This window comes from Mustela lutreola, chromosome 2 (genome assembly GCF_030435805.1).
Source record: "Mustela lutreola isolate mMusLut2 chromosome 2, mMusLut2.pri, whole genome shotgun sequence".
In the NCBI taxonomy this organism is placed as follows: domain Eukaryota; kingdom Metazoa; phylum Chordata; class Mammalia; order Carnivora; family Mustelidae; genus Mustela; species Mustela lutreola.
Window position 1 is genome coordinate 3,934,113 of NC_081291.1, and position 13,112 is coordinate 3,947,224.

Consider the following 13,112-nt stretch of genomic DNA (forward strand, 5'->3'; position numbering starts at 1 on the left):
CCCTGAGGCTCGTCCCTTTGATGATTCTCTGTGGCCCTCAGCAGGTGGGTGCTCCCAGCAGGGACCTGTCACCCGGGGCCTCCAGTGTCCTGGGTACATTGCAGGCTTTGGGTATTTGAGTCAGGGAGCAGCCCTTTCAGAAACTCCCTTGGATCTGAGTCTCCCTGTGGCCTAATACAGGAATAGGGATGGGAGTATAGGCTTGTGGGCCGTCAGGAAAACTGAGTCATGTGTGATGATGTGCCTGTAGCGCTGGGACGTGTGCACCACATCTCGTGGTTGCTCCGAGTTCGTGTCCTCTGTCGGGCTCCATCCGCAGGCCTGTCTTCCTGCCTCACTGCGCATGCGGCTGGTGGGCTGCCGGCAGCAGCGTGCCGTGCATCTCACTTCCGTGCCGCTCCTCGGCACTGCCGTCCTGGTCCCCAGGAGGAGCGGCCGGAAGTTGGGGGCCGGAAGTCGGGGGCAGAGCCTCCGAGGAGTTGCAGTGAGGCAATAGCCTCATCTTCCCCGCTGTCAGGTGCCACTTGTGAAGCACCAGGTCATGGCCTCCCCCATGTCCGCAACCCAGGGAGGTCGCCAGGACTCTCGGTTTCGCGGGAAGCATCGGGAACTGGGATGCGTTGCTCGTTTCCCATGGGGGCTGGAGGGGACTCCTGTCTGAGCTTTCCTTTGTGTGCTTTCCTTTGAGGTGGTGGGTGCCAAGGTGGTGACAAATGCCCGGAGTCCTGGAGCTCGCTGCTACGGCTTCGTTACAATGTCCACAGCAGAAGAGGCCACAAAGTGCATTAACCACCTGCACAAAACAGAGCTCCACGGGAAGATGATCTCAGTGGAAAAGGTGAGTGGTCGTTTTCTTCCAGGGATGTGACCCTTTTAAATATATATCAGGTAACGTGTACGTGTCTGTGGTAATACTTGGGTTTGATTCTCTTTTTCAGGCGAAAAATGAGCCTACTGGGAAGAAGACCTCTGAAAAGAGAGAGGGTGAGGGGAAAAAGGAGAAGTCCAGCACCAGCGACAGGTACTGCTCTGCTCCGAGGGAGCTGTGGCCGACTTCTCTGTAGTTCCCGGTCTGCGCGTTTTCCACAGCTGGGGGGGCGCGGGGCTCCTCACCCCCTCCTTTCTTAGGTTTGGGGGAAGGGTCTCATCTGCGGCAGCTGAGACGGTCCTTCCTGCAGACCCGATGCCAGGGGAGCTTGGGGAGAGCAGGGGGGACTTCCTGTTGTTCACTGTCGCTTCGTGCCGGTCCAGGCAGCCTCCTGTGGTGCTCGGGCCAAGGGTCCCAAGGGCCAAGGGCTGCTTCACTTCGCTTCTTGAGTACGGGACATAACACGCTTGTGTGTCCTGGGCCGGTACTTCTAGGTCTGCGAACCTTAAGAGGGAAGATAAAGCTGATCGGAAGGAGGATGTTAAGAAGAGCGAAGACGGAGGCGGGGAAAAGAGTAAAGATCAAGACGATCAGAAACCTGGCCCGTCAGAGCGATCCCGGACTACGAAATCAGGTGTTGTCCCCCGAGATACCACCTGTGTTTTTTCTCTTTCTGGTTGGTGTGGTTTGTGGTTTGCTGTAGTCAGGCAACAGCACGGACTGGATTTCTTTGCCATAGAGTTGATTACTTTTTGCTAATCTGAGTGTTTCTTGTTTCTTACGTCACACAACTCCTTTCCTCCTGTAGGAAGTCGAGGAACGGAGCGGACCGTGGTGATGGATAAATCGAAAGGCGTGCCTGTTATTAGTGTCAAAACATCAGGATCCAAAGAGAGGGTGAGTACTAATTTTCTAAGTAGGGCATAGTATTTTCTCATTTCGCATTTCTTTCATTTACGTTTCTGTAGAGTTTAGGCAGTTCTTGAACTTCATTTAAGAGGAAGGTGGTATAATTTTCAAAATGTAGACAGCTTGATATGCTAAAAAGCAAAGAGTTTAAAAAGTTTTTGTTTATAAATACTTAACTCTTTTCTGATGAGAGGTTTTTTTTATTTTTTTATTTTATTTCCCTAAAGCTGATTTTAAAATTCACATGTGGTGGAGAAGGTTCCATAGTAGATCAAGGGTTAGAGCACTGGTCTTAAAAAATTCAAATATGGGACTGGTTGGTTCCTGTCCTCCCTACCCCGAATCAGCCCGGGTCTGGCTGTTTCCGTTGCCTCCCCTGGAAGTTGCAGCAGCTCCGTCGTGCGTTCCTAAACTCACATGCAACCCAGCCAGCCTTTCCTGCCTCTCCTGAGTCCGGCCTCCATTTTGGTTCAGTCCCACACTCTTTCTCCTTGAGATGCTCCACAGAACACAATTCACAGAAGGACCCATCTCAGGTTCTTAACCACTTCACTCCTCCTGCTCTTAGGGTCTTGGGCAGCTGTTGTCCATAAATTCAATTTTTGATAGATTCGGGTCCGGGGTCCCCAAGGCCACCCACGTGCAGTGATTCGCTCTAAGGACTGCTGGGCTTACCTTGTGGTGGCACGCCCAACGAAGATTGACTCCAATGGTGCAGTAAGGACACGCAGCCAGATCGTGGGGGAGAGACGCAGGCAGAGTGTGCGGGAGACCCTTGCAGGCTCCCTGGAGCTCTCCTCTGCCCGTGGGCTCATGCAGCGCTGAAAGTGCAGTGGCACATGGGCACTGCTGTCGCCCGTTAGAGCCTCAGCACCCCAGGCTTTTACTGGGGCCTGGTTACATAGGTGTTCTGCCAGGTACAGACCAAACTTCTGTTTGAGATTTGAGAGCAGGTGGTCAGCACAAAGCACATTTGCATGGTCTAGGCCCAGTGAACCGCCCTTACCAGGGAGCTCTCGCTTGGAGGCACTCTGGGCACTAAGTTCCCAGGTGCCAGCCCCTGGCTGGCCATGCCGCCGCGTGGTGCGAGGTGACAAACCGTTGAAGCTCTGGCAAGCCAGCCTTGCAGTTACGGAAGGTTTTAGTCTGCTTGGGTTTGCGCAAATCTGTAATACAAGTGAGCTCTTTTACGTTTATTTTACGTAAAGTAATTGGAAAATGGCCAAAACGGGAGTACAGGCTCCAGGGCTGAGGTGGGACGATCTCATCAAAATCACTCGGGAACCCTCAGATACGCCCGAAGTAGCTGTGGTCAGGGGCTCACTGCCTGTTTAGTTAAGGAAGGAAAAGAACAAGAGTAAGGAATTGATTGTAGATGCAGAAGACAAAGTATTAAAAAAATTGGTTACGATCATTAATAAGTTTTGGCGTGGAAGTGCTGCCGTTTCGACCCCGTTGAAAGTACTGGGGGTAGTTAAGCATGGAGATAAGGCTCTTTGAATTATGAGAAGGAAAATGTGATGGTTTTTTTTTTTTGTTTTGTTTTTAAGATTTTATTTATTTATTTGACAGATCACAGGTAAGCAGAGAGGCAGGCAGAGAGAGAGGAAGGGAAGCAGGCTCCCCACTAAGCAGAGAGCCCGATGTAGGGCTCGATCCCAGGACCCTGGGATCATGACCTGAGCCAAAGGCAGAGGCTTTAACCCACTGAGCCACCCAAGCGCCCCAACGTGACAGTGTTTAGGAGGGGAACGCCTTGTTACTTTGTTGTACATTAAACACACAGTGTTCATTTCCAACCTTTGTGTCGGATGTGCGGACCTGGACCTGCCTGATTCTTCTGTTGTCATTTCTGCTTTAACTTCTGGATGTTTTTGGTGAACCAGGTTTCCAAGAGCCAGGATCGCAAATCGGCCAGCAGAGAGAAGCGGTCAGTTGTGTCCTTTGATAAAGTCAAAGAGCCTCGGAAGTCAAGAGACTCTGAGTCCCGCAGGTGAGTCCATGTCCAGGAGTGTTACTGGTTTGCTTGTATCTCTGGACTAGTTGTAATCCTGTCGTAGGGGGTATTTCCAAAGTCCTCTGTGGAATATTGCGTTAAACTTCTTGACTCCTTTGGCTTTCATCCTGTGGTTTTTTTGTTTTGTTTTTGTTTTTGTTTTTCAATTATCTCAGAGAAGCATATAGGTCCATCTCTCTTTTTTTTTAAAGATTTATTTATTTATTTGACGGAGCACAAGTAGGCAGAGAGGGGGGAAGCAGGCTCCCTGCTGAGCAGAGAGCCCAGCACAGGGCTCGATCCCAGGACCCCGAGACCATGACCTGAGCTGAAGGCAAAGGCTTAACCCGCTGAGCTCCCCTCTCTCTCTCTTTTTTAAAGATTTTATTTATTTGACAGTGAGAGAGGGAAACAAGCAGGGGGAGTGGGCAGAGGGAGAAGCAGGCTTCCTGCTGAGCAGGGAGCCTGATGTGGGACTCGATTCCAGGACCCTGGGATCATGACCTGATCTGAAGGCAGCAGCTTAATGACTGAGTCCCCCAGGCGCCCCTGCTCATCTCTTTATTAAAGATTATGGAAGGTAATAGTAGGGAGCTGGAATGCCTTCCTGGTATAGTAGTGCTAGTTAGCAAACATTCCAAATGTACTCCGGAAGCTGTGGAAAGGGAAAAAGGAACAGTGGTGCCTATGTAGGGAGAGAGTTACAACAGTTAATTTTGCCTATCAAGAAACCCTTTTTTTTTTTTTTTTAAAGATTTATTTTAGGGGGCAGGTGGGGAGCAGAGGGGGAGAGCGAGACTATCAGACAGACTCCCTGTTGAGTGCAGAGCCCTAAATGGGGCTGGATGTCATGACCCAGAGATTATGACCTGAGACCAAGACTCAGACGCTCCACTGACTGAGCCCCCCCAGGTACCCCTAAACTTCATAGTCTAAAATAATCATTAGTGCTATTGGCAGAGTAAGAATGAGTAAAGGGGGTAAAGCATTGTTTTTAATTAGTCCACACTCAGCTTCCTGCTTCCAAGGGCAAGGCAGCGGTCAGCGGGCACTCTTCTTGAGGTAACTGGCAGATAGAGCTGCAGACCTGACCCATGCGCGTGTGGGGGTGTAATCTGCGAACGTGACAGGATAGACTAAAGCCTGAGTAGCTTCAGATCACTTCGCTGCTCTTTACACAGCGCTTTGGGTCTCCCGCTCACGCCCGTGACAAAACCCTCCCCATACACTGGTGACTGAACGTGAACGTGAAACATAACGTCTGCGTTCGCAGAAAGTGTACGTGAGCGATTTCAGGAGTTAGGGTTGGACAGCTCAGAATGTCACAGAGGAGAAGTTGACCGAATGCAAACGTGACTTCTGTACATGAGCGATGGGAACAAATGCAGTTTGAAATCAGTGCAATAAGGCAACGGTAACATGACCGGAGAGCGGACAGGAGAGAGTTGCCGACAGGACAGGCCAGGTGCCGCTGGTCGTGCCGTGGGCTCCGCCTCGCTGGGCATCAGGAGTGCATATGAGAGGAGTAGCTGTTTTGGTCCAAACCACAAGCACAGTGAGGCCAGAGTATGCATTTCTGCAGGTATAGACCGGATTTGTAAGTGGGTGGCCAGGGCTTGTGGGAGGACAGCTGGCAGCCGTCGCCCCCAGCTCCTCGCCACCACACGCACAGGGGCCAGCGGGGAGACTGGTGACAGTGGATGCCGCGGGTCCCCACGCAGCCGCTGCAGGCCCCTGCTTGTTGGTCAGCTCATCTGAACTTGTACAGCTGCATCCAGAAGTTTCGATGCTAGTGCCCTAGCCCCGTCTCATGGGGACTCATTGAAGCTCATGGGTCAGGGAGCAGAGGTTTTCGGTGAGACTTGATTTGCTGTGAAAAGTATGTTCTGTTGCTTGTTGTTAGTGGGCTGTTCCGTGGAATGAGGTGTGGAGCTCCAGAAAAAACATTCAGGGAGCGAGGCTGAGCTCGTACTCTAGCTGACCCTCAGCGTGCACACGCCTCTTGGCCTCATGGCCTGCCGGGCAGGAACCACGTGGAACGGGGCCTAGCGGGCATGGCAGGGCCGCCGCTGCCCTTGCCCTCCTGTCCGCGGGCCTGCAAAGCTGGAGACCCATAGTAGGAGGCACGGCCCCGAGCCCGCATTTGTGCCGCGCCCCGGGGCGGGTCTGCGTTCTCCGGGGTGGGCGCTGTGGTCTGTGTCCTGCAGCTCCGTGGCCCGGGGCCCCTGCAGCTGCTGCTGTCCCGCAGGGTGCGTGAGCGCAGCGAGTGGGAGCAGCGCATGCAGGCGCAGTGGGAACGGGAGGAGCGGGAGCGGCTGGAGATCGCCCGCGAGCGGCTGGCCTTCCACCGGCACCGGCTGGAGCGCGAGCGCATGGAGCGGGAGCGGCTGGAGCGCGAGCGCATGCACGTGGAGCACGAGCGCCGGCGGGAGCAGGAGCGCATCCACCGCGAGCGCGAGGAGCTGCGGCGCCAGCAGGAGCTGCGCTACGAGCAGGAGCGGCGGCCGGCCGTCCGGAGGCCCTACGACGTGGACAGCCGGTGAGTCGGGCTGCTCTTAGCCCCCGGGGCGCTCGGGATTGGGGATGGGCTCCAGGGTCACCTGAACGGGAGAGTCTTGTTCCGGAGGTGGCATGGTACATGCTACAGCCCCGTTTGACGTCCTCTACTTCGTCCGGAACCTGGGAGGTGGTTGGTGGGGGTGGAGAAATGGTTGCACAAAGCAGCGCCTGTCTGGTGCCTCAAGTTCAGGTCTTAGTGCAGACCCCTGAGGAGGGAGCGCGGACTCGCAGAGCCACACGTGACACGCGAGGGCTAAGCAGGTGGCCGGAGACCAAAAAACGGCTCATTTGGGCCCCCTTTTTAGGCTTTGTTGTCACTGTAGTGGTTTGTTCTGGTTTATTCCAAGAACATTGTTTTGTTTCCCAGACATACTGGTGTGATGTGTGAATTCTGAAATGAGCCCCATTGATAAGAGCCTGATTTCAAACCTGCTGTTGGGAGTTGGGGGTGGTAGTCCCTGTACTGGTGCGATCCAGGCTTCTCTGCTTGCGTCCCCACTTGGGAAAAACCAGTTTGTACTCATGTGCTGTCAGCTGCACGGCTCAGAGCGGGCCCGGGTGATGGCCAGCAGGACTGCTCTTCAGGGACTTCGTGCTATTTTTGGTTTAGGACCTTTGTGCAAAATACTGATGACGGGAGTCCGTTACGGCCCTAAGTGTTTTCAAACCATGTGTTTCAAGTGCATCTCCAAGCCCTCTCACTGGTGTCTTTGCTGGGTCAAGTCCACCTCGGAGGAGAGCCCTTTTGCAAAGGAGAGCTCAGGGTCCCGCCTCTCGCTTGCTGTCCTGGTCCAGGCCGTGCACAGTTCTGGAGGGGACCCACAGGGGTGCACGTGTGCCCACTCCTGTTGGGGAAGCCGCAGCTCTTCCGTGCAGGGGACGCGGGGCATGTTGGAGGAAATAGAGCGGATCCGACGCGAGTCGGATCACGTCACCCTGCCAGCCCCCCTCAGATCACGTAGCAGAGAAGACCCCCCCCAGTAAAGTCCGTTCACATTTTGGGAAGTGACAGGAGCCAAGGACCAGTGGAGGGTCCGACTCACCAGCTCCCCGCGAGGTCACGAAGGTGGAAGAGAAGCTAGGTTCACCTCTTTTCTTCCCGTTGCAGACGCGACGATGCCTATTGGCCCGAAGCAAAGCGGGCTGCCCTGGATGAGCGCTACCACTCTGACTTCAACCGCCAGGACCGCTTCCACGACTTTGACCACAGGGACCGGGGCCGCTACCCGGACCACTCTGTCGACAGGTCAGCCGGGTCCCCTGGCCCTGTCCTCTCTCGCTTGCTCTCTGTTCTCTCTTCTAAGTGCCTGAGAACTAGGGTCAGCCCTTTTAGGCTTTGTGGGCCCACTCGACCCATCAGAGCATGAAGTGCCTGGTTTCCATGTGGGAAGTGTTTTGTCTGGGAGGGCCTAACCAACTTAATTTTTCTTTTCTTAATGTTTTTATGTAAATTGTCTTTTTCAGGAGAGAAGGTTCAAGATCTATGATGGCAGAAAGAGAAGGACAGGTGAGTCAGAAACTCCAGTTGTGTCCAGCTTTGCCTTGGGATCGGTTCTATCTCCTTTGGCGTGCCTTCTCCTCTCTCTGCCGCTGAGGGGGAGAAGCCATGTATCCTGGAGCCTCTCCGGGTCTTGACCCTGAGGTTCTGTCCACCTCTGAGTAAGAGCCAATAACGCCCGGTAGTCCCGACTAACGAGCTTCGGGCGCGGCTGGCAGGGCGGCGGCATGCTTGTGCCCCGCGCAGCTGAGCGCAGGCGAGTCGAGGGCGGCCTCGGGAGGCAGCTCACTCTCTGGGCCATACCCAGAGTGCCTTGCAGGGTGAGTGCGTTAGAAAACGGGCTTGATCGGCTCCTTTTTCCTGTCTTAGACTTAGTTTGAGAACTTCCCCAAAGAGCCCTGACTTCCGCAGGCTTACTTGGAAGATCATGGGGAACGAGGGGAGGATGTGGTCGGGGCATCGTCGTCATGCGAATTGCTGCCCGGTGGGCGTGCTTTCCCTGGGGCGAGCACAAACCGCTCCCGTCTGGCTCCCTCCCTCTTCCTGAGGGCCTGGTAGGGGCCAGCTGCCAGCCGTGGCCAGATGGAGGGGGTTCCTCTGCCCGCTCTGGGGGACTCCTCACAGGATTCCTTTTTCTCTGCTCCTGGAGGTGAATCTGGGACGCAGTTAAATGTACTCCTGGTCTCCGGTTTCTCTGAAGTTGAGCGCGGTGGTTAAATGTCCACGTTCCAGACCAGAACACAGTCCCCTGGTGCCGGCACTTGGGCAGAGTGGGTGTCTCCAGCTGTGAGACTGAGGAGGCTTCCTCGCCTGCACGAGGGAGTGGGGCGGCGCGGGCTGAGAGCCATGTGAGCCGGGTCGCTCGCGTGCAGCTGCTGGTCACCGCGGGCTCCCTTGCCCACCATTAGTAGCCAGAGCACCCCTGAACCTGAAACAGGTTTTTTCCTCTTGCACACTGTCCTAAGTAAGACAGCGGTGCTGCCCTGGATGGCAGATGAGGGCAGGGGACACAGAGAGGAGCTCTGGTGCAGACTTCTGGTCTTGCTGAACCCTTATAGGGGTCGGTTGGTCGGACGGCAGAGCGTGGCTATGTGGGGAAGTATCAGGTAGAACTAGAAATGGGCCTTATGTAAAAAGTCTTTCTCTCTTAGCTTTGTGTTTTTAGAAGGCTATTGTTAAAAGATTATTCCTTGTTTTTTTTGTTGTTGTTTTGTTTTGTTTTGTTTTTAAAGACTTTACTTATGAGAGCGTGCACGCACACAAAGGGGAGGAGCAGGTTCCCAGTGAGCAGGGAGCCTGATGTGGGGCTTGATCGCAGGACGCCAGGGTCATGACCTGAGCTGAAGGCAGATGCTTAACCCACTGAGCCACCCAGGCGCCCTATTGTTCTTTTTTTTTTTTTTAAGATTTTATTTATTTGTCAGAGAGAGGGAGCGAGAGCGAGCACAGGCAGACAGAGGCAGGCAGAGACAGAGGGAGAAGCAGGCTTCCTGCCGAGCAAGGAGCCCGATGTGGGACTCGATCCCAGGACGCTGGGATCATGACCTGAGCCGACGGCAGCTGCTTAACCAACTGAGCCACCCAGGCGCCCTATTGTTCTTTATTAAATATTTGTGATTGTTTAAAAGTGAAGGAAATGCTGGGACGCCTGGGTGGCTCAGTTGGTTGGACGACTGCCTTCGGCTCAGGTCATGATCCCGGGGTCCCGAGATCGAGTCCCGCATCAGGCTCCCAGCTCCACGGGGAGTCTGCTTCTCTCTCTGACCTTCTCCTCACTCATGTTCTCTCTCACTGTCTCTCTCTCAAATCAATAAATAAAATCTTTAAAAAATAAAGTGAAGGAAATGGTTTCAATCACAAGATGAAGTTAAAAAATTCTTTTTTATTTTGGTTGGTGTGTTTTGAAGGTTCTTTATGGAAATGTTATTCTGGGGTTTCATTTTAACAGCTCTTGCCATCTGGCAGCACTGACTTTCTTGGACCCTCTTGGGTTTTGATTTTGCTCCTAGAGAGAACAGTGCCGTATTTTGTCCATCTTCTACAGTTGAGCGAGATGTCTGCACACATTTGGGAATGAGAGGCCAGGGGAAGCGGGGTGGAGGCCCAGGTGGTTAGGGCTCCCGGGGTGGGAGCATGTGCGCTCCAGCTTCTGGGACTTCCCCGCGTGGGAGCATGCGCGCCGGCTTCCGGGAGTTCCTGTCTTAATGGTGAAGATGAGCATGGACCGGAACAGCACCAGGCGCCCGGCATACTCATCCAAGGGGCTTCGTGACCGGGATTCCTTTCTATGTCTTACTACTTAGAATGTGATCCTGGCACAAATGACCCCAGGGCCACAGGTTGGATCTTTGGGACAGTGAGACCCTCAATGGAACCAGAGCCACTTCCCCAGCTCCCTAAGAGCCGTGGACGTTCCCAGCACTCCGGGCAGGGTGCAGGTGGAGGACGGGTGGACATTTACCTCAAACAGCTTCTCCTAGGGGTGCCTGGGTCCGTTGGTGTCTAACTCTTGGTTTTGGACTCAGGTGGTATGGAGCCCCGTGTTGGGCTCACACTAAGCAGGGAGTCCGTTTGGGATTCTCTCTCTCTCTGCTCCCCCCAAGTCCCACATGCTCACTCATTCTCTCACTCAAATAAACCTTCAAAACAGGCTTTTCTTTGAATGGGAGGCTTCTTCTTCCATCCACCCTTCAGATGGCATCCGGAACGGAGGCAAGCATCCCCATGGCCTGTGCCAGCAAGCTGTTTCCACGAGCGAGGCCCCAGGGTGGCTGGTGGTGGCCTGGCCCAGGGGTGTCAGGTCCAGAATGAGTGTGGTCAGAGATCCCCAGTGGCCCTTCCGTTCTGGTGGTTCTGCAGGGCTGGAGCACAGGCACACTGCATACCGCTGTCTGTTCTTGGCGCAGGGCAGCCGCTGGGCCCGCTCTCTTCTCTCCATGGTGCCCGAGTTTTCTCTGCTTAGATTAGGGCGAATCCCAGCCCTCAGTTTCTCCATTCTGTGACTCCATTCTTCGACTTTGCTCGCTGGTCCACGGGCAAACGGGATGTGGTGGTCACGCAGGCTAAAGACCCGTGTGGCACGAGGCCATGCGTTGAGTGCTCAGCTGCACTTCCGAGCTGTCGTCATTGTCATTAGCTCGTTGCCCCAACGGCCTTGGGAGCCAGGCTCGGTACCAAAGCTTTCTTTTTCTCCCGGTTCTCTAATATCCAGCATTACCCCGAACGCCACGGAGGACCAGAGCGCCACGGGCGGGACTCCCGCGACGGGTGGGGCGGCTACGGCTCGGACAAGAGGATGAGCGAGGGCCGGGGGCTGCCTCCTCCACCCAGGTTTGTGTCCTGCACCCCGCTGCGCCTGCGCAGGCCTCACACTGCTGGCTCGGTTGGTGTGTCCAGCTCAGGACCATCGGCCTGAGGGAAAGATGGGTGCCAGCCCCAGCCCACTGGCCTCGCTTGGGCCGCCTCAGAGCCCCAAGCAGCCTCAGACCAGGAGCCGGGTCCTGCCTCCCGCAGAGCCCCGCCACTCAGGGATGGGCACTGGGCACACAGAATGCTGAACCCACCACCCCTGCTACTTGGAAAGGCAGAGAGGGGCAATCCAAATCAGAGCTCTCTTTTTCTAAGGGGCAGACGTGACTGGGGGGACCATGGCCGAAGACTAGAGGACGACCGTGCGTGGCAGGGTGCTGCCGACGGAGGCATGATAGACAGGGACCACAAGAGGTGGCAAGGTAAGCCTGGCGCTCCGCTGGGACGGTCTCTCCCTGGAGAAACATTGGAAAGCTCAAGCTGCTTCTTGAGGGCAGGGAGAACTTTCTTGGCTCTCCCCGAGGCCACAGGGTCTCACTGACTGGCTGGACCTGGGGAGGGGGAAATGGAGGGGGTTCACTTCTCTGCCCCAACTTGCCCGGGGCAGCGGGTGTGTGCGGTTCATGTGCTGATGCCTCGGCCAGGACCCGTGGGTTCTGCTTGACACAGTAGCTTGGGGAAGGGACTGGAGCCCCACGAGCCCCACATTGGTGTTCTTCAAACTCCACGGGCCGCGCTGAGGCGCTGTCTGGATTGGATCTCTTGTAGGTGGCGAAAGAAGTATGTCTGGTCACTCTGGGCCAGGTCACATGATGAACCGGGGAGGGATGTCAGGGTAAGGTGTCGCGTGCTGCTTGTCCCTCTTACCGCTCTCCTCCCTTGCACGGTGGCTCGCCTGGGAGAAGGTTAGAAACCGTGCGGGCCGGGCAGGTGCGGGCGTGCACAGCACTGGCTTCCGTGACCCAGGATCTGTGTTGGTCGTAGGCGCGGCAGCTTCGCCCCAGGTGGGGCGTCGCGGGGCCACGTGATCCCACGCGGTGGAATGCAGGGGGGCTTCGGAGGACAGAACCGGGGGAGCCGACCCAACGACACCCGCTTCACTCGCCGCTACTGAGTGCTCCGATCCCTGTGCTCTGTCACGTGGCTACGAGAGTCTGTTCTGTTAGGAGTTCTCTTAAACTGTGTACAATGATTTTTTTTATCTGCTGCCATATTGTAGCTCAATACAATGTGAATGGTTTTTTTTTTGTTTTTTTTTTTTGTAATAAACGTGTTTCTGTTCACATACCCTTTATTTAAAGTGTTTTCTCTCTTTATTTCATCTCCTTGTGTGAATTATACTTGGTCTTGCTGAGCCATGGCTGTTCCTTCAGGAAAGGACCGAAGGAGCAGCTTTAAGGGGCTCTTAAGGGTTTTCAGAAGCCATGTGCTGACAGCGCCCCCTCCTGGGCCCTTTGCCGCACCTCCAGTATTTCTGTCCCCCAGGCTCTGTCTGTGTCCAGGATGCACCCAGTGGTGCTTTTGGTTTTTTTAATGCAAAATACACAGAACATGGAATTTCCCATCCTTACAGCTCGGTGGCGTTCATGTTTGCACACTGCTGTCCAGCCGTCCCCAACCTCCATCTGCAGAACCTTCCATCTTCCCTGACCCCAACTGTCCCCGGTCCGCACACCCTTGCCCCCACACCCCACGTTGACTCCTCGCATCGGGCTTTGACTCCTGAGATGTGCTACGTGGAACTGCATCCCAGTGAGTAAGACCGGATAGCCATGTACTGCCCGCCCCCCCCAGGTCAGCCAGACTCCGTCTCCAGGGGCCCTGCGGCTGTGCCCCTAGTGCCTGGAGGGAGTCCCGTCCGCCCATCTGGGGGAGCCAAGCTGGCCGGGAGGCCTGCTGCCTCTTGCTCTGGTCACCCCCCTCTCTGGGCTCCATCTTCGTCACATCAGAGTGGAGTCCAGTCCTGTCTGGGG

The 13,112-nt window shown here is 55.1% G+C and overlaps 1 protein-coding gene across 4 annotated transcripts in view; it reads left to right on the plus strand.

Annotated features, from left to right (window-relative positions):
* The window catches only part of SAFB (scaffold attachment factor B), a 36,660-nt gene extending 24,227 nt beyond the window's left edge, over positions 1 to 12,433 (plus strand). For 2 of the 4 annotated variants that reach the window (XM_059159590.1, XM_059159593.1), the window contains 12 exons: positions 689 to 838; positions 939 to 1,021; positions 1,363 to 1,502; positions 1,677 to 1,765; positions 3,664 to 3,770; positions 6,022 to 6,312; positions 7,441 to 7,578; positions 7,797 to 7,839; positions 11,042 to 11,160; positions 11,455 to 11,561; positions 11,908 to 11,974; positions 12,124 to 12,433. In XM_059159590.1, coding sequence (XP_059015573.1) covers positions 689 to 838; positions 939 to 1,021; positions 1,363 to 1,502; positions 1,677 to 1,765; positions 3,664 to 3,770; positions 6,022 to 6,312; positions 7,441 to 7,578; positions 7,797 to 7,839; positions 11,042 to 11,160; positions 11,455 to 11,561; positions 11,908 to 11,974; positions 12,124 to 12,253 — 1,464 coding nt within the window. In that variant the 3' untranslated portion in view covers positions 12,254 to 12,433. The remainder of the gene's footprint in view (positions 1 to 688; positions 839 to 938; positions 1,022 to 1,362; positions 1,503 to 1,676; positions 1,766 to 3,663; positions 3,771 to 6,021; positions 6,313 to 7,440; positions 7,579 to 7,796; positions 7,840 to 11,041; positions 11,161 to 11,454; positions 11,562 to 11,907; positions 11,975 to 12,123) is intronic. The other 2 variants (XM_059159592.1, XM_059159594.1) reach the window with 1 other exon arrangement.
* Positions 12,434 to 13,112: the final 679 nt, after the last annotated feature.